Consider the following 22394-nt stretch of genomic DNA (forward strand, 5'->3'; position numbering starts at 1 on the left):
AGAATGCTGAGCTAGACTCAAGTTTTTTTTTGTATTTCGTTTAATCACAATCAAATTTCTAAAGCTACAAATTTCTCAGCATTTTGAAAAATGTATATCTGCCATGTAATTATTTCCTCTTGACAAAGATTTGTCTTTAAAATCAAATTGTCTAAATGAATACCTAAGTTGAACTTCTATGGAAAGAACTCAGTTTAAACAATTTTTAATTTTCTAGTACATTGTAGCATTTTTTTATGATATAGGCCTATTATCAATTCATGTACACTATATACATAAACCTTATGTTTGTTGTTGATATTTCTAGAGGGGATTTATTATTGCTTGACTGTATGTATCAAAAGTGATGATGCTCATTCAAAGGTAAACATTGTTAGAGACAAAGTAAAATATAAACATGTACCTGAGTGTGTCACTAAAAGAATATAAAACTGCTTGGTTTTATAACAAACAGCTCTGACATAATGCAGTCTATAAAATCAGCCTGATTTTGATACTTGAACTTGCATTCATTTGAAGGGTGGGCAGGCCTAAATCATAAATTCATAGTAGATATTATTCTGCATAAATAACTAATACATGTACGAGTTTCAGAGACACAAATCCTCATTGTAATATTTGACATTTCAAAAGGTTTACGGTTTTAAGTATCCAGAGTATGTGTTTATTAGCACCTTTATATGCAAGAGCAGATTATAATATGTATGCTGAAATGTACATGTACAGTAGGTCTGGAAGTCACAGACTACATATACCCATGAATTCTCATTTTCTCTTTTGACATTTGAAGGATTTCTTTGTACGGTAATGTATTGGGATGGAAATGAGAAATTAATTTTAATGTACACTGCACTGTGGAGGAGGGAGTGCCAATTCCATACAAAAGTATAAACAAGTGATTACCGGTATATACCTAAAAGAGTAATGCACTACATATTATGAAAGACACCAAAACATCAGCTGCATTCGCAATGAAATATTCTCATTTTTACTGAGTGACTGCTATTCCAGGATGATACGCCATGCAACTTGGGGATTTGGTCGAGTGGGTTTTTTTTTATTGGGTAAAGATGAAAACCAATTCAAGTGAAACAAATGAATGAAATTCAAATTAAATAATAAAATGCAGATATCTATCCAGAATAATTGTTAAATGATTTCAGAATACATGTATACATATAATTGCCTGGTGAACTGGCATATTCACAGATATCTGATTATCATTCTCATTTCTTACAGCACTTCAAAGTCAATGCCATACAAGTTTTGTAATTTCATTCATAACTACATGTATACTCATTGCAGAAAGCAAGGAAAATGGACTTGAAACATATTGAAGGTGTTTTTCGAGACAAATGTGATAGGGCCTACCTACTGCGTCTGCATATCAAAGTGTCATTTTACTGAGAAAACTATTGTGTCGGGAATCATAAGAATCAAAATTTTTAACATATATTTAACTTGGAAAATTAATGAAAAATATTAAGTTATTATTTCAAGTACCAATTTACCATTAAAATTTTCAAAAAAGCCCGTAAGTGGTCAAATAACATGGTTGCCTAACCTGCTCATTTAATGTTGTACAACATTTCTTGATACTGAATATGTTGCAAAATGTGGGAGTTAAAGCACTCCCATATCAGAAAAGTCAAAGTTGAACATCAAACATCAAATATAAAAAAGTTCTGTGACCAAACAAATAAAAATCCTATAATAAAATTTTTTTTTGTTTATCTACATGGTACTCTATAGAGTGCTCTCATTCACCGACTGAATCAATAGGAATGGCAAAAACAGATCCTTGGAATTCAGAAAATGTGGAGAGTGATTTCCTGGTTTGATATCATTTGACTAATCATATGACTTAATATGTGACTTCTTACACTTAAGAAGGGATGGTCCGGGCTGAAAATATTCATTTCTAAATAAATAGAATAAAATTCACAGAGGAAAATGCTGTAAATTTCACGAAAATCGGATAAAAATAACAAAGTTAATGAATTTTTAAAGTTTAGCAATATTTTGTGAGAACAATCATATGCACATTGTCATGAATATTCAATTCAATTCAATTCAATTCAATTCAAGTTTATTTTGCTCTCTGCATAAAAATGAACAAAAATGTGGTAAAATACATAGGAACAAAGTTTACATAACATCAAAGACATAAAAAAGCATTGAGAGGGAAGCAGCCAAAAAGGAAAAGAATATCCTTATAAAAAGGCCGACCCAACTTACTTTAAAAAGAATAATAATTATTGACAATATCAAAAGTACAAAAGACAATTAGGAGACAATACAAAGGCATAGATACACAAATGGTAAGATTTAGATTATATATATAAAAATATTTACAAACAGGTTTAATTATCAAATATAAAGTTTCTGAAGTTACGTTTGAAAATATTAAAAGAACAAGACGTTTTCAAATTAACCGGCAAAGAATTCCAAAGTAGTGGGCCACGAAAGAAAATAGATTTATGAGAAAGGCAAGTTCTTATTTTAGGGAAGTGGAAGTTTGCAGCATTTCTAGTAGGGTATTCATGAATATTATAATTTAATTTAAAACAGTTCAATAAATAAGAAGGTAAAAGTCCTTTAGAACATAGATACATAAAAAGTCCCATTTCATACTTGTACATATCATAAATATTTAAAATTTTAAGTGATTGAAAAATAGGATAAGAATGGGCGTAAAAAGGGGAGTTGTTTATAATTCTGACTGCACGTTTTTGAAGTTTATGTAATCTGTCTAAATAAATATTCGCAGAACTTCCCCAGGCAAGAATGCCATAATTTAAAAATGGTGAAATAATAGCATAATACAGCATTTTTAAAATATTTGGTGGAAAATTATGCAATTTGTACATTATGCCTATGTTCTTAGATATCTTATTGCAGATGGCATCAACATGATTTAACCACGTTAATTTGTTATCGATTATGACACCAAGAAATTTTAAAGATGAAACTTCTTTTATTATTGAACCGCACAATTTTATATCAATTTCATTAGAGTTTATTTTCTTATTTGTAAATATCATAAAGTTAGTTTTAGAAACATTGAGAGATAATTTGTTCAAGTATAACCAATCGGTAACCTTCTGTAATTCCTCATTAATTTCTGTTTGTAACATCTGTAAATCTTTGTGGGACATGAATATACTGGTGTCATCTGCGAATAAGATAAATTTCAGTTTACTGGATACATTGCACATGTCATTAATATATAAAAGGAATAAAAGAGGTCCAAGTATCGAACCTTGGGGCACTCCACATCTTATAGATTTCAATTCTGATTTAATTCCATTACATAATACATATTGTTTGCGATTAGATAGATAATCTTTTAATAAGTCTAAAGTAATTCCTCTTATTCCATATGCACATAGTTTTTTCAACAAAATGTTATGATCTATTAATACGTGGGCTGATGATGTCACATCTCACTTTCCCTTTTCTTATGTTATAACATGAAATCATAAATGTTTCATTTTTTCATGTATGTGTAAATGATGTGTTCCATCATTATGAAATAAGTTACAGCAATAAATAACTAATGCACTTTATCAGTTGTCAATCCAATTGTTTGATTTTCTGGTATAAAATTTTGAATAAACCAAATTTCATATAACAAAATACAAAAGAGCTTAAAGTGGGGATATGACATGTCTTTATCAAATTTTCAGCATTTTTCTCTGTGAATTTTACTCTATTTATATATCTCCAGACTGGACCATCCCTTTAATTCTTTTTTTTTACAATTAAAACAAAAATATACACTCTACAAGTAAAAATTTTAGTTACTAATCATGTAGGTATTGATTTTATTTGTCTTGAAAGATTGATGCTATATTAAGGGCCTAAGGGGGGGCTTGGTACTGAGTTGGTAGACATAATAAATGGAGGAAAATATTCATCAGACGAGCACATGTACATGCCCCTGTCTTTCCATGTTTGATACATGCCTTCCAATGGCACTTTTCTAGAGATATCAGAACAAGACCCAAACTGGTATAGACTTGCTCTTTCTTCAGGAAAAAATGGTTTAAAATGAGGTACTCCAGTCTGAAAATATTTTAAAAATTAACACAGTAAAATGCTAAAAATTTCATCATCTGATAAACAAATAGTGAAGAACTTTAATATTAAAATTTAAAGTTTAGCAATACATTGTGAAAACAGTTCTACGCTTGTCGTCATGAATATTCATTAGGTGGGCTGATAATGTTACATCCCCAATCTCCTTTTTCTTATGGGCAATTCCACAGGTTGGTGGACATGAGCTTAAAAATTCAAATTCAATATTTTCTTGAATTTTTTAATAATTCAAGTCCTTCATACATGATAGTTTCAGGAACAAGAAATAAAAAGTTTATTTTCATATGTATACTTTGGAAAAAAATGGTCAAAAGTTGTGTCTTCCATTGTGTACCAAAATACAAGAAAAATAGTGAAAAATGAAATATGCCTTATTACCATTTTTTTATTGCAACAACATACCACTTTATATATTTCTGAAGTTTAGAAGAGTCAAATTACTTAAAATACACAACCGCTTTTCAAGTAAATTTGTAGTACTCATTCAAAAATGAATATTGCAACCTGCTCAGGTGATGTAACGTGAGTAACCGAAAAAACTGACTTTGTTTTCTGAGAGAAAAATTCTTCACAGTTAATTGGTGGGATTTTAAATTCTCTTCCTTCAAACCATCTTTGACAGAGTGATGACTATCAAAATCATTAAAAAGTACAAATTTTTTATAAAAATGATGAAGAAAAACTGTAACGTGAGTAACTTTGTAACGTGAGTAACCATCATGTAATGTGAGTAACCAGTAAAAATTATTCAGTTCGGTAAAATTTTCTGTGGGATGTCAAGTTTTAAGTCTCATGGTGAGTTGTGAAGTTATTTTTGATTAATTAAAAGCAAAATGAGCGTACATCTCTTTGATGCGACTCTTTGTTCATCAAAATATCAGTGGTCATACAATCACACAAAAAATTGAATATTAGTAAAAGTATTCACAATGCGAGAGTGCATTAGTAAGACTTGGTTTTGATTAACCAAACTTTAAAGAGTGTTCGAACAACACATTGAATGCCCTTACCTGTAACCCTATCTAGGCCGGGGTATTTTGGGAGTTGATATGGCCCGGGGGGGGGGGGGGGGGGGGGCTCCCAAGCCCCCCTTGAGATCTCGGCCATTGGCCGCAAGATCACGCCGAAAATTTGCGTGCAGGTTGTCTTGGACATAATCTACAATACTATACAGTAATTTATTTCATGCAGATTGGTATTAAGCGATTATGCTAATTTATGCATAATTAGTAAGCGAAATCATACTTTCCCCCCTACTCCCTAATAAAGCTCCAATTGTTCCAATTTTCGGTATAAAATCTCTTTTTGATGTTCCTAGCAATGAATTTTACACACATTATTGAATTTTTAATGACATGTGTGTTGTTAACCATACATGGACAAAATGTAACGTGAGTAACCGTAACGTGAGTAACCATATTATCTGCACCCCAAGTAAAAACCATGTGTTCTTTATTTTTTTTAATTATATACAAAGTTTGTCTCCCTAATATACTTCTTTGAAATGGATATAATCAACTTTCATAAAAGCCTTGTATGAGGAGACTTTTCACTTATGTCGACTTTTCATTTTATGCATGTCCAAATCATGTAACGTGAGTAACCGACACATTCCAAAGATTTGCCAGGAGCATAATAGAATTTCCCAAGTTTTGTTTTTATACAAAGGATAGTCAGACTGTGTACTTTGTTGTGATAAGGAGATGTTTAGTTCCTATCAATAATAATAGAGTTACAGCTCCAAGTATGAGTCAAGGTGTCTCCAAATGTAACGTGAGTAACCGTGGAATAGCCCTTATACCATTACATGAAAATCATAATGGTTTTATTTATTTGTATATGTGTGAATAACATGTGTTCCTTATAATGAAATAAGTTGCAGCAATGAATATCTGATGCACTAAATCAGTTGTCAATTTAATTTTTTTAGTTGTTGGAGGAAAAAAAATTGAATAAACCTACTTTCTTATAACATAAAAAAGAATAAGTGGGGATATGACATCAGTTTGCTCATTGAATATTCATGAAGACATGCCTAGGACTGTTTCACCAGAATAAAGAAAATCTTTTAAATGCCATAGCTTTGTTATTCTTTGTTCGATTTTGATCAAATTTTCAGTATGTTGGTTGTTTTTTCTATCTGTTTAAATTGTATTATTTTCAGCAAAGTCAGATTTGGAAAGAAGCCATTCAAATACTAATTCATTTGCCTCTAGTAAAATGACAATAATATTTAGCTGCGACTAATGTCCAGGTGGAGTTGTTACAACATTGACATAGATTGTAAATGCCCCTGAAATGGGCTATCTGCCATACTTAATGATTTGTTAATTTTGAACATGTATATTTGAGTAAAAAATTTTAAAATATAGAATTGAATACAAATAACATGAAATAGTGTGGATTTTCACTTTAAAACAGGTACATGTACATGTAGCAGTGTTGTAGTGCCTTGATGCTTGGCCTTGGCTTTAATGCCTTTTTTCCAAAGCATTGGACTTGAACATTCAACCATTGGCCTTGAGGATTTTGAGTCTTGAAATTTAAAGGCATTTTCAAGGCATTTTGTATTTTGTCATCTGTTTTTATAAAAAAGTAAATTTTAAATGTTTCAATTGTTCTGTATTTAATGACACCATGGAGATAGGTCTATGATGACACTAATGGTCAATAGTACCAGTCAGCAGTAGCAGCAGCAGAAGGTTTAAAGTGTACTAGCAATGGATACATGGCTGGGCTAGGGGTGGGTGGATGGATAGATGGAAATAAGATATTATATATATTAAGCTATTAGATAGAAAGTCTTTAGACAATCATACACTTTACATGTATCATGTACACTGTACTGTAAGGTGTGCATGTGCAGTACGGTACAGACTGAGGCTCATTTTAAATAGAACTACCGGTATATTTCAATGTGAGACAAAATAACTGCATGTACAAGCAAGTCTAGGAAAAATGCAACATTGATCTTGTATCAAATAAGTAATATAGACACTGTATTAAAACTACAGGGTGTAATGTATAAATTTGTGGACATTGAAAGAATGTAAAAGGGGAAAAAGAAATCCCACTCCATATTAAAAGGCATCTTGATTGAGGCCACTTGACATTTGCTCATTCAACAGCGTTTGATAATGGCAGAGTGAAACAGAAGGATTCCAATCAATTTCTACGAGGGTGTCATCGTTATAGAAAGGCTTAGCCCAATTCCTGCTTCGTTCCTCCGCTTGCTCAAGGTTCGTGTCGCTGATGTGACATTTGTCTGGTTTGCAAGGATGCATGCTCCCGGATGAGAGGGGGTGAGAAAGAGAGAGAGTGAAAAAGAAAGAGAGGGAGAGGAGAAATGACATGAATAGGAGATGGAGAGAGACAGAGGCAACAAGGTGTACATGTAGACAGGCATTGACATGGGTGGTGGAAAATGAAAGTGAAATAGAGAGGGGGGAAGGGGGGAACTGGCTTTATCTGCAGACCGAGATGAAAAGATCATGGAGCTAAAATGGAAAGATGTAGACAGGTACACATATATATAGAAATAGGCAAGGAAGAAAAAGGGAAACTGAAAGAGAAAGAAGAAAACAACGGGAATGGAAAAGTGAAAGTGACAGAGGGGAGAGGGAGAGGATGGGATGGTATGAAGAGACCACAAAAAGTAGACAGGCATAGAAATTGGCTATGAAGAACAGAGTTTGAGAGAGGAAAAAAGTGAAGCTGAGAATGACAGGTAAATTGTAGATGCCCAGCAGAGTCAGAGAGACAGACAGACAGATAGAGAAAGACAGATGTGTAGAATAGATTGGAATTAATAATTAAACACAGCAGAGATGATTTACATGTTACTAAGGAAGATTTGTTTAGATGCTTCTCAGGGGTGATGGGACAAAAAGCCACCAGGGCGAATGCGGCTTTGAAATCGGAAATGTTTACACCGAGAGAGACCTTGGAGAGGAAGAGTAGATGTAGAAATGAGAGGAGGATGAAATAGAAGATGTAGACAAGACAAGAGGAGAGGAAAGAGGAGAAAAAAAGAAAGGAGAGAGATGGTGAGAGTTATGAGAAAATGGAGCTGAAGAGCTAATGAGATACTTGGCTCATGGGGTGAGATGGATGAGCAAGTAGAGGCGGTGCATATGGGAGAGATGAAGATATGAGAAAATGGAATGGAGTAGCTGCATCAGAGTGAAATGAGGAGAATCAGGAGGTGAGATGCAGGCCTCTACAAAAAAAATTTTTGTCACTTGCCCTGTTGGGCAAGTGATGAAAAAATTTGCTTGCCCGATAGAAAAAACTGCTTGCCCAACTTTTAAATAATTTTTTTCATTATGACGGCACTACTCTTATTTTTATTAAGGTATACAAAATAACAATTGAGTATCATGCCCAGTATAAAAGAACACACATTGAAAAGGATATTTTCAGCAACTTAGGCCTAAGTCTTTACGTTTATTTTGGAGAAAAAAAATCGATATTTTATGCAGGCCTGTTTTATGGTTAAGGTTTTAAAAAACCCTTCAACAAAAGTTGCTAAAATTTCATATTTTGCATCTTTAAATCCATGAAATGGCTTCCTGCGTACCATATTTCCTTAGAATTGTTTTCATTTACCGTAGTTGGAAAAGTAAGAAAGCCAGTGAAAAATGTTCAGCTCTTTATTGACTCGGAAAAAATTATTTTATCATCAAAAGTGGAGTGGCTAAAATTTCACATTTTGCATCTTTAAATCCATGAAATGGTCATTTATTTTCCATATTTCCTTGATTAAAAAAAAAAAATTAGTTGGAAACCATCAAGTCTTTTCTTCATCATTTTATGATGTTCCACTCGGTCAATAATTTTATCTACATGTTTTCACATGCTACTTTTTTTTCTATTTTGAGGAATACCTGTTCACTTATTAATGAATTATTACTAACATTGTTTAATATTGTATAATTTTTAAGTAATTTTTTCACTATGCTTAGAATCTTGGGTGTGTGTGTGTGTGTGTGTGTGGGTGTTTGTGTGGGTGTGAATGTGAGTTGAACTTTGATATAAATGAATTCAATATCTAATTTCTACTTCGCCTATTCCAGTACAATAACCTGTACTCGGCCATGTAATAAAGCCATAAAGGCCCACATACCCTAACTTTTCCTGAAGTTCTTTGAAAACGCAGACTTCTACGAAAATTGCATTTCTCTATGGGGGAGTCTAAATTTGGTGAGAATGTATTCATTAATAACTTAAATATACATGACAATGAATAAATCATCAAAGTTTATTGGAAGTTTTGAATAATATACCCGAAATGTAAACTCTGTCTGAAACAGAAAATCACCATCATTGAGGCCTTTACTGAGCGAATTGTCCCCCAGAGCTCTGGCAGAGAGACAGAGCTCAGACTGGCTAGCTAGTATGCGCACGTGTGTGAGCCTCCCGCCGGCCTTGTAAAATAGATGGAGCTTTGTTTGATGATTTATTGTCTGATATTTACCTCATCCCCTCAAAAAGGGAAACAAATGAATTTCAAGTTAAAATTAACAAATACGGCAAGTTATTTTGGATGTTAATAGGCCGTTTTGAAAAGCAAAGCCGAATGACAACTCACCAATGCGCGGTTACTAGACTGTGATTTATTTCCTGTGTAATTCTGATTATTTTATCACAGAATTGTGATATCGGAAGGGGGAAAATGTGCATTAGAAATTGCACATGGTGGTAGTCATAATGGACCCCTATACTACATTCAACTGTTTCCCGGCCATTGCGTTGATTTTTTTCATACCTGGTACCATGTATGGAAATACGTGGTACAGAAAAAATAACGCAATTTCGGAATTTGAAACTGCGCTACTCGCTATTTTTTAAGGCTTATTCATGATTTTGAGTGTGGATTTTTGATGATTTATGGAAAAGCGAGGTACGGTACAGAAAAAAAGACGCAACAACCACTTGCCCGATCGGGCAATTGACTTTGAGAAGTGCTTGCCCGCACGTCATTTTCACTTGCCCCGGGCAAGCGGGTTTGTCGCGCCCTGAGATGGATGGATAAAGAAAGGAGATATGTGTAGGAGAGATTATGATATCAGAGAAGATGGAAGGAAGGTAAGAAAAAGGAAAACTGCATTGAGAGCAAAATTAGAAAACCATACCATGAAACAAATGAATAAATAAAAGATATGGGAGAGATGGAGACAGAGATTGGAAAACAAAACAAAGAAGAGTGACTGACATTGACAATCAATGAGAAATGGAAAATTAGATTAAAAAAAAAAAAACATAGTCCTTCTCCATTGTTACAGTATTACCCTTGGTATAAAAAAATCTGATTCAGATTGTTGCCCAAGGGGAAAGGACAGTCTCTCCCAATCTTATCTTTTTTTCAACTGACTGTTCAATCAGATCAGTCAGGCGCAGGTACAGACTCTGACAGTAGAGGGGATACATCAAGAAATCTCTGAATATCACCAAAGTCATTATTAACGAGCTTTCGATTGTCTGCGACTGCAACGTATTCCTAGTTCACCGGAAGTGGTGACACCGCTTGTTCAATATCACGTTCGTACATTGATGAAAACAGTTTTGATCTAAGTCAACGTACCCGTGCAAGGCCACAGCATATACCAGCGTGATAGAGAGTGGGCCATACGCTGATGCTCAGCCGGAGAATCAGGCGTAGCATCACGCTACGAACCAGTGGGCGACTGTGGGTGCAACATTTGCACTCTTGCGCAAAAAGCCGAAAAAACACAGTTGTTTGGAAATGTAACACCAATTACCTATCGGATTTGTAGTGTCTGAAAATAGGACACACTAAATGTAATGGAAAAGCTGGTAACAAACAGTAATTTGCAGTTCACCAGCCCTGCTGAATCAACGAAACTTGTATGTTGATTCGGCTTCATTCATTTTTGCTAAGCTTGGATGATGTCATCATGTACAAACTAGAGCTCGTTCGAGCACTATGACACCGAACGACAAAACCCTCAAATACGAGTCAAAGATTTGGGCAGTGAATGAGAAGGCTTGTCATAGATTACTCTGCGCATGCGCAGCGCTCCCAAAATTCCTTTATAATATCGTACGTCCAAATGGCTCGTCACAGAAAAAACGAAAGGTCTCTAATGTCTATTTAAAACGTACCTTGACAAAATTATTGAGATGTCCAAGTTTCTTTCCTTTAGTGAGGCCACTGTTTCTGGTCAGGCTTGTAAGAATCTCCTGTACATTATCCCTTGGAGCTGGAAAAAAAGAAGAAAATATATTAAATCATTTAACATGTCAACATTCCAAGAGAAAAATGCAGTCCAGTCTCTTCTATTTGAAATCATCGATTTGAAAATCCATAATTTATTGTTCGAAATAGACAAGAAATGAAATACTCTGAAAATCTGCTTTGCCCATTGATCGTGGTCCCGGCAGACGCTGTGCAACGCCAGATCGATGAGGCTCTACCCCTTAAATCGTTGAACGCCAAACAGGGTAGCAGCAACTCCCATCTTTTAACGTCTTTTGGTCTGACGCAGCCAGATTTTGAACCCTCGACCTCCCGGTTGTGAAATGGCTGGATGTGAGAGCAATGTAGTGGGACACAAATGACTCTTTTCATAAATCTTGCAAAATAGTTTAAAGCAACTGAAATCATTCAATATACTTAGCAGAAAGTAAACTTGTTTATTAAAGAAATTATGCATTTGTCAATGTAAAAAAGTCTTTTATTGGGACAAAGGGCTTGACCGAATCAAAAGGGCATTGAAGGCCTTGGGTATGGATACCCTTTTAGTTTGCCTATATGCTCTTCTCATTGGTCATATAGCTTTATCATGTCCTTTATTCTTTCTTTATTTGTAATGTAATATAAAAATGCCGCCACAGAAAATTGGTCATAACCTACAATCACCTACGAATATCTAAATCTATGGCCTGGGATACAGGGTGAGGGGTCTATTATTGTAGAAAAGATATATGTATTTCTATGGGTTTTGGATGATTACAAATCATTGGTTCTGTCAATTTTTATGTTCAGTGTACCTACAAGCAAAAAATGAAATGAAAGAAAACAGAAACTAAGTTAGAACATGAATGCCACTATTCTTTTGTTTGGATGAGTGATGATTTAGAGATGATATATAGAAAATATGTGAACACTACTTATGATGGAGTTTTAATAGAGAGGAAAAAGGTTTTAACTTTTTAAAAAGTGAGGGATAGTGGAGGGGTTCTTCATATAAGAAACAGAAAATATGCAATTTTGAGCATGCCATGGTTCCCTTTGCTGTCTCTGAATTCGCATCATTTTAACTTGAAAAGACACAATAGCAAATCAAACAATAATGGGGTTCTTTTATGGATATAAAAAAGTTATTGCCTGAAAATAAATCATTTTATTGACAAGCTTTCTGGGAAAATGTCTACTCTGTACATGTAGAATAGCAATTTTCAAAATTTTTACTGAGCAATATACAGAGAGCAACGTACATGTAGAATATAATTAAAGCAATCCAGAAAATATTCAAATGCCAGCAGGCAGCAATATCAGTTCATCTAGCTTCAACATTTGGAAGAACATATTTAACAGTATTTTGTATCTCCCAAATTAGTATTTTCTAATCACAATCCATGTCTTTCTTTCAATCCACCCTATTTTTAGAATTTCCTTTTCTAGGATACTTCCTTTCACTTTTTTTTTCAATACAGTCATTTCTCTGTATTAAATTCAAAATATGTTGGGATATGTAGTTAAAATAGGGACATATAGTATAGGGCCTACATGTATATTACCTTTTCATGTCACTGAAGAAAGAAAAAGGTTATTTTACTAAAATGAAATAAAAGTAACTTTATTCCCACTATACATTTTTACATGTTCCCTGTATGGCGGGTCTCTCTACTGTATTTACATTGGAAGAGCCCGCCCCCCCAAAAAAAAAAATCTTGCATTTCTTTTTTGTAACTGGAAATTAGTAAGGAAACAAATTTTAAATATGTAAATAAAATTATACGAACCGAATACATGCTTACTGTATATAAATTATAAAACAAACAAGGCAAAGTTCTAAAATCCATAAAAGGCAACCGACTCAAGTCAAGACGAGTGTGTAAAAATTTCAACAGAAAATTCTACATAACGTAAATAAGGAAGTCATAATGAGGTCATCAGCTCATCATCGTGCACCCTGTACATCCCACACATAAACTTGACCCTGCAAGCAGCGAGAGAGCTGAAATAAGTCTGACGTAGAATAGATAATCCTCCTTGAAATAATACCTTGGAGTGCTTCTCCTCTCTCCTGCCAACGTAAACAAGCATGCAGGGAGTCTAAACACATCATTGTTGATTTGTTTCATGGATATCAGCACAGATCTTCTTCTTAGGGAAATTTGTAGTTCAGGATGAGAGCATGGGGGATTTCTTGTATCCAAACTCATTCTTTACCTGACTACACACACACATATATGTACAGTGTACATCCTTGAAGGAAAAGTCCACCCCAACAAAAAGTAGATTTGAATAAAAAGAGAAAAATCCAACAAGCATAACGCTGAAAATTTCATCAAAATCGGATGTAAAATAAGAAAGTTATGACATTTTAAAGTTTCACTTGAACACAAAATAGTCATATGCACATCCTGACTGGTATTCAAATGAGCATACTATGACATCATCCACTCAGTATTCCTTTTGTATTTTATTATATGAAATATTCTCATTTTCTCCTCATTGTCAAGTGAGGTAACGGTTAATTCCTCCCTGAACATGTGGAATTAGCATTGTTCAATACAAATAATATGGTTCAGTCAAGTTGGTCCTTATTGTCAAATCTATAAAAAAATGAAATATTGTATAATTCAAATAATAAAAACAAAAGAAATAGTGAGTGATGGACATCATTGACTGACTCACCTAGTTGTGCATATCATTGTTTTGTAAAAAATAAGCGAAATTTTAAAATGTCATAACTTTCTTATTTTAAATCAGATTTTGTTGAAATTTTCAGCACAATGCTAGTTTGATTTTTCTCTTTTTATTCAAGTCAGCATTTTTCTGGGGTGGACTTGACCTTTAACCAATTGTACATAAACCTCTTTTAGTAAAACATAGACTGGTCATCTTACTAGGTGCATAATAATATATTTACTTAATTCATATTTCTCAGCATTCCGTGCTTGTATTTGAAAGATGTTTATTTTCATGATTGACAGAGAAATTATTTAACTAAAAAATGAATAAATAAATCAATATCTAAAAAAAAATTTTAAAAAATGAATTACCTAATGATAAATCAAATAAAGCGATGAATTAGGACCTAAAGTGAATCCATGCACAAATGTTTTTATTCATAAACAAAAGAATGAACAATAAAGAATAACTAGTTAACAAATTTATTTGATTCCAATATTAAAAGTTAAAAACAATGAGACTCAATAGACAGTAAGTGTCCAATGTCCATGTACTTGACAAAAGACAATCCAACTACAAAATACATGAACAGTTCTATCATAGTTATACTAGTACAAAAAAGAAGTAACATTTCCCTCCAGTTGCCCATTAAAGTTCATGTCCTGATAATTTGTCCATGACTTCAAAGAATTTCTGGGTGAGAGGTAGGAGCAAGTGTTATGGCACTTTCTAAAATGTTCAATATCTCCTTTATTCAGGAAGCAATATTCCAGTGAATTTCTTAGGAAAGAGGACTCCATTATGCCATAAAATGACAGAAGCTGTTGGAAACCAGGAGCATGTTTCCTCCATAATTTTTAGAGACACCATAAATAGATGTCACATGACCGAAGAATCACCTGGTTGGTAAATAAAGGGCAAGTTTTATAAGCTGATTTCGTGGGCTGACACTCAGACAGAGCGCAATAAAACAACGTGTCTATGATACCCCAGAAAAAACACCTAATTTTGAAAATGTTGTAATGATCAGGATATGTTTGACAGCTTAAAAGAATTAAATGAAAAAAAAATCCATGATTAATTCTTTGATTAATATCTTTCTGATATCATGTGAAACTTGTAAAAAATTACTTCCAATCAGATTTTCATATTCTTTCTTATTCACTTTCTTCTGCTCATATGTGTGTGTGTGTGTGTGGGGGGGGGGCCACTTCCATTCACAAGTGGATACCATGCGCGACCATGGGGTCTTGAAAAGCACCCTAAACACGTAATTTCCATATTCTGAAAATGCACCCCTTAACAAGTATTGGCGTGTGAAACCCTACCCTTAACAAGTATTGGAGACAAAACGATACTCTTGGTAAATATTCCCTGAAATGAACCCCTAAACAAGTACAGGAATGTTTTATTGTTACGGGTCCTTCGGTCGTCGGCTTTACCTTATTTGGTTTAGTACGACCCCACCTTCTACACCTCGCGCAAATCGGACTCTAAACACGAAGTGTTGGGGCAAAAAGGACATCCTTTATAAAACATTTTAATTGTGTTTTATCATCCCCGCAAATTCGACCCTAAACACGTAATTTTCCTAGCGGAATAGATACCCTTTTTTCATTATACAGTATTTGTGTTTTGACACCCATATCACGTTACGTACGTAACGTGCCCTATCGTGAAAAAGACATCCTTTTTACGTGTTTTTTGGGTTGCGCATGGTATCCACTCACCAATGTAAGTGGCCCCCCGGGGTGGGGGGGGGGGCTTAATTGATATTTTAGGAATCCATTGACATTACATGTATGTGTGTGCAGTATGCATCATTGCTCATTCACTGCCTGTATAGATCTGTAAGTACTTTATAAAGTATTTCCTGTTTATATTCCCAATTTCCATAGCCATACAAGAATAATCACCGACCCATGCTCTAACATGATGAATGGAATTATTATTCATTTATTTTTAAGAGAACAGGGCTGTCCTGCTTGACCTCATACTCTCAAACAACAAGGCCACGACCATGTAGCTTTTGAAGCCTTCTGTACACACATATCAAGAAGCATGTATGTATGCCTGGAGATTGAGTTTGAAAACTCTTGCTGAAACGCCACCCCCCCCCCCCCTTGGAGTTGAGACAGTGCATGTACATCTTATGTGGGCAAGCCAGGATCCCATAACTTTAATAATAATAACAACTGTAAAATTAAATTATCATAACAAAAGTGGAATATTGTCTTGTCCCTTTTAATAATAACACAGGACGCATCATGTGCAATATACCTAATACACTTATTCTGAGGCATATGGGGATAAAAAAAAGTTACCGAGTATAGGAATTACAGATAATTCAATGTTTTGTTGCATACTTGAAATTCGCTTGAAGCATTTAATATAAAAAATAGGATGAAATCAGATAGGGTCTTTGCTTCAACCTTCAAACAATTCTGCTATTAGGCCTAACCAAGAAATTGCATTTCTGTAAGTCTTCAGTTCATGATATAGTTTTGTCAGGGATTGATACACATTTCATTACAGTATCCTAGTTATACAATCACTTTGCTGTTTTGAAATTAAAATGCCCCATTTCCACCCCTTAGGGATCAATCGAACAGGCAGTTATATATAATCACACACTTCCATTAACAACTATATTTGCTCAGTTTGAGTGACTAAAATATACAATGTATCCTTTTACAGATTTTTCAAATAATGTGAACGTTTTCTGAAATACAATACCCGTACTATACATATCTTACTACTGATAATGATTATCATTCAAATAGATGTAGGCCCTCCATGTAGTTCCTTCATGAAAAAAAGAACCCTACATTTTATATAATGTACAGTTTGACATTTCAGTATATGAGTGGGTTGTCTTCTGGGATTCTTCACTGATAAATAACAAATTCATCATCCACCAATTTGACATTTACACAATGAATACATTCTGAAATCAAGTTCAGGTTCAAGCATTAACATTTTCCCTAAACTTTTCCAAAAGTTTCACAATACTGTATTTTCTAATTTGTGTGAACTGAATTTTTAATATATCCAACTTGGTGGGTGATTCTAAACCCCTAGGAGACAAACAAATTCACCCATGACTTTTACACCATGGATGAAAATGCATGTACATGTACACTGTTCAACTACCATTCATATCGATTTCTTTTAATTCTACCTAAGTTTCTGACAAATTTCTATGTATGTGCATAACATTTTTCTTTTCTTTTAATAAAGACTCAAAGTCAAACTGGATTCAACTTGACAGATTCAGCTTAAGCTGGCTTTATACAAAATTATATAAATCCATGAAAAATATTCAAAACAAAGTTTGGTGAAAGGTTTTATGAACTTCTAAGTTCTTCATAACAATCAAATCTTACAAATGAGTAGTAATTTCATGACTGTCAAGTGTCAAATATTGGTTAAATCCAGAGCTGCCAACCTGAAAAAGAACATTTCAGTATTTTTAAAGCTGAAAATCTGTATTTTGATGATGACATCAGTATTTTCAATAGAATACCATAAGACAACATATAAAACGGAAACTTTAGAAATCAGTATTTTGCATGAAACCATCAGTATTCTTATTTTTCAGTACTAAATATTGAAAATTCGTACTACTTGGCAGCTCTGTCTGATCCTTTGTTAACATTTAAAATAGCAGCCATCATCTCTCCCAGGGCCTTGACAACACAATACATTCTGCAATTTAAATCCCATTCCATAGAAACAGAGTGGTTCCATACCAAAAAGAAATATACTCTTTCATGGAACAGATTTTTTAAATTCATGTTTTACTTTCAATTACATTTGACCCCCTCCCCCCAAAAATAAAATGTCATAAAATGGATAAAAAATTAATTCTTCTAATAATCTCAAGTACCAAACAAAAGGCCATTACCATTGTCATGTTCAAATTTTTTAGGCATTTTAATAGGGACACTACAATGCTGTGATACAGTAATGCAAATTGCACAATAGATAACTCCAAGGGTACAGCACATTTGTGTGACATGATCTTTTCTTTATTTACGTGAGGTTTATACTTTATAGTATCCTTGAATAGAATTAAGTAAAATGTGATTGATTAAAAAAAAGAACTTTTTGTGGGTTGAATTCTTCTTATTTTATTACAAAAAGAACGATGAAAGCAATCTTATCTTGCTCAGGGACAGAATCCATGATTAACACGATAAACAGAATAACCACTCGCCTATGGAGCACATGAAATAATTAGTTTGTTTACTCTCGTTCATTAATGTAAAGGGATGTAACAAGTGCAGGTTGTGTGTCCTGACAACATTACTTTGATGGTTTTAACTTTTAAGGATGTTCCTTGGTTGTGTTTGTGCGCATCCCAACCGGGGGGGGGGGGGGGGGGGGGCACTCGACCAAAAAATGGTGGGGGTGTGCAGCGGGCGAGACAAAAAACAGGGGCCTTGGAGCGGGCTTATCGTAAAAAGGAGGGTCCTAGGAACGAGCTTTGGAACGACAAAATGTTTGTGAAAACGGGGGTCCTTGGAACGGATCGCCAGGGTGTGAGTGCGTATGCATCCCTGGTCATGCGCCATGAGGTCGCCCCCTTTTGCGTTACATGGTGATTTTTGCTTTCACTACACACTTTCAACTTTAACAAGTGGAATGCCTCTGGCCGTCTCACCTGCATCACGCGGTTCAATATAGCAGCAGTGCTGACTTTGAATACTACTCTAACTCGCACAAGATGTTCAGTGATACATGGTTACTCTTATGTCCACTTTTTATGAACTAGACCAATAAACTTACAGAGATATGATGGTTATTCAACAAAAAACCCCAACATGGCCAAAGTTCATTGACCTTACATGACCTTTGACCTTGATCATGTGACCTGAAACTCGCACAGGATGTTCAGTGATACTTGATTACTCTTATGTACAAGTTTCATGAATGAGATCCATAAACTTTCAAAGTTATGATGGTAATTCAACAGATACACCCAATTCGGCCAAAGTTCATTGACCTTTGACCTTGGTCATGTGACCTGAAACGCGCACAGAATGTTCAGTGATACTTGATTACTCTAATGTCCAAGTTTAATGAACTAGACCAATAAACTTTCAAAGTTATGATGGTAATTCAACAGATACCCCCGATTTGGCCAAAGTTCATTGACCCTAAATGACCTTTGACCTTAATCACGAGACCTGAAACTTGCACAAAATGTTCAGCGATGCTTGAATACTATTATGTCCAAGTTTCATGAATCAGATCCATAAACTTTCAAAGTTATGATGGGAATTCAACAGATATCCCCAATTCGGCCAAAGTTCATTGACCCTAAATGACCTTTGACCTTGGTCATGTGACGTGAAACTCATGCAGGATGTTCAGTGATACTTTATTAACCTTATGTCCAAGTTTCATGAACTAGGTCCATATATTTTCTAAGTTATGATGACATTTCAAAAACTTAACCTCAGGTTAAGATTTCGATGTTGATTCCTCCAACATGGTCTAAGTTCATTGACCCTAAATGACCTTTGACCTTGGTCATGTGACATGAAACTATAATAGGATGTTCAGTAATACTTGATTAACCTTATGGCCAAGTTTTATTAACTAGGTCCATATACTTTCTAAGTTATGACGTCATTTCAAAAACTTAACCTCAGGTTAAGATTTGATGTTGACGCCGCCGCCGTCGGAAAAGCGGCGCCTATAGTCTCACTTTGCTTCGCAGGTGAGACAAAAACATTTATCTGACAAAGTATACACCCTATGATAGCAAAATAATACATTTTCTGAAAGGAAATTGCACAAGGAATCCAAATCTGCACTCAAAAATAGCATTAGGTGTAAGGCAACAGTTTTACATGGACTTGAATAGGGAAATTCTGATATTTTTTTAATCTCATGGTTTTTGTCATAAAATTTTGTGTAGTCCCCCTATGACAAAAATAATGCTATATTATGACAGAACACATTCAGACCTTTCTAACAATATATAATTGTGTAGGGTTCATGTTCAATTAATGATCTGAAAATTGACCCTGACTTTAGCCCAAAAAAATCATGCGTTTCAGGAATCGTATACTATATATCAGGTGTTGTAATGCTACCAACATTTGTTGGGTTTTCTTTGCCTTGTACATTATTAACATTTTAAAAGGAATTGATGGTACATGTAGGTACATAAACAATTCAAAGGAAAAGTAACAATTGAAATGTAAGTTACACAATTTGCTTACCGAGGCTCTTATTACAATGATCTGCCAAGTGATGATGACATGCAAGAGACAATGTCTATAGGTTCAGGAGTAAAGACTGAAACAAGTTTGCAGATGCTGTATGTACAAACATACATAAATATATGACTACTGCAGCTTCATGAAAGAAGTTTCTAAAGTGCAATTGCACACATTATATCCACATAGTCTGTGTTTGATAGTTTAAAGTCATGGCGGGTTTTGATGAGTTCAAAGCCAAAATATAGTATGCAGTCCTTTGGTATGATAGCATTTGAGGTAGGTTATGTCCATTTGACCATTTCACACAGACACTTATTGTTTAATGTCAGTGTGTGTATTTAGTGAAATATGTATACATGAATGTGTAATAAGACATCAGTGAAGATGTACAAACTTGGTGCTTTTAAGAAAATAATGCTAAACCTTCTAAAATTCGTAACACATTTTCTGGATGTTTGAAGGTCATTGACCTTTGTCAATTAATAATTTGGATGATTTGCCTTAATACTGAGCAGTATTTTCACCCCCTCAGAATTGTAGGAAGTATATTATTTTTGTAATTGATGCAAGTTTAGTGCTAACAGTAACTGACATTAAAATATGTGTCAATCTGGAAGAAATGTCAAAATTAAGACATTGCATATTTATCAGATTTTTATGTTTCAACCTTATCACACAGGTCTATGACATGGCCAAACCTACTTTTCAGTCATTAGACAGTAGAGTATGTTAGCTTTAATTTGATACCAAGTTTGTAGGTTTAGGCCAAGTTTTGACAAAAATATTGATGTTTTCCCAAAAATTGCACCAAAAATTGCATTTTCCCATTGACTTTGTACAGGCGGCGCCGCTTCCGGCACCACCCCTCATCACCTCTGGTGTCCTGACTTTTGAGAGCTATAACTCAAGTTCTATAAAGTCTACAGCAATGAAACTTTCCAGGCTAAATTGCCTTATTAATTCAGCTTTAAAATGATACTAAATTTGTTGGAATAGCCTCTATGGTTTTGAAAATAATTAAGAATTACTATAGCACGAAGCCAAAGTGTGTAACAGCACCACCCATTTTGGGGGGCGAGCTCATGACCCCCTATGGAACAGGCATGCGTGTATGATGCAGCTAGCCACTGGGTGCGCTCGTGCAGAGGCGATGGTCGGACAGTGCTCTGCAGCCGCTTTACACCAAAATTGCAGCTCATTGTAGCAGATCAATGCAACCGGAACGACGTAACAAAAAATATGCGAAGCCTTGGAGCGGATTTCTTTCTTCTTTTTTTCTCAATAAGAAGAAAATGCTATGCTTTGGAGCGGCTTTCTTTGTTCTTTTTCTCAATAAGACAAAAATGCTATGCCTTGGAACAGAATTTTGAGTGTAAATATGGGGGTCCCCTCTGTGGCACATACCCACTATGCATTATATACCGAGTGCCCCCCCCGGGCAATCGCTAACCTTTGTGTTACGGGACCCAGGTGAGTAATCAGCTTTGTAACACAGGTATCAGGTGATTTTTTCCAAGCATCTGCACTCTATCAGCAAACTTGATGTGTTATTTTACAAAACTGTTAGCTGAAAATATTACCGCATGTGGACCATTTATCAAATGCCCCCACCTCTATAATAGGATGGTTCAGAAAATACCAGAAATATTCTAAGAGTTTGGGAAAATATTCCACTGATTCTTGGAATATTTTCCCAAACTCTTAGAATATTTCTGGTATTTTCTGAGCCATCTAATATAATATAAATATTTATGCTGTTTGGCCTGCGACCGATCACATGTATGTTTTGAAATTGGCCATGAATAATACATGTGAGAAATTTGATACTGGCCCAAAATCACAAATTTTTAGGATAACCGGAGGATGGACACGGAATGAAATAACCTGGGTGAAGAGTAAGAAATTCAGCTATTTCTCATTTTCCTTTCTCATATTTTTTTTCTTTACTTTTTACAATAAACCACTTTTTGATTCCATCTTTGTCACTCGGAATATCTGATCGAGTTCACCATCCCGAAGTTCGGGTAGGTAGCGTAGTGTAGTGGTAGTGAAGTGGAGTGGAGCCTGCATGAACTTCGCCAGAGGTAACATGCAGGCGACCCGTTCCAAAAATCCAAGGACCCCCGTTTTCACCACTTGTTCACTGCAACCATCCTGCCTGTGGGGAATCTACA

General features: G+C 34.7%; 1 protein-coding gene across 2 annotated transcripts in view; it reads right to left on the reverse strand.

Moving 5' to 3' along the window:
- Positions 1–22394, reverse strand: part of LOC121424491 (rapamycin-insensitive companion of mTOR-like) — an 87320-nt gene that overhangs the window by 62899 nt on the left and 2027 nt on the right. For both annotated transcript variants that reach the window (XM_041620199.1, XM_041620198.1), the window contains exon 3: positions 11227–11324. In XM_041620199.1, the coding sequence (XP_041476133.1) occupies positions 11227–11324 (98 nt within the window). The remainder of the gene's footprint in view (positions 1–11226; positions 11325–22394) is intronic.

This window comes from Lytechinus variegatus, chromosome 11 (genome assembly GCF_018143015.1).
Source record: "Lytechinus variegatus isolate NC3 chromosome 11, Lvar_3.0, whole genome shotgun sequence".
Classification (NCBI taxonomy): Eukaryota; Metazoa; Echinodermata; class Echinoidea; order Temnopleuroida; family Toxopneustidae; genus Lytechinus; species Lytechinus variegatus.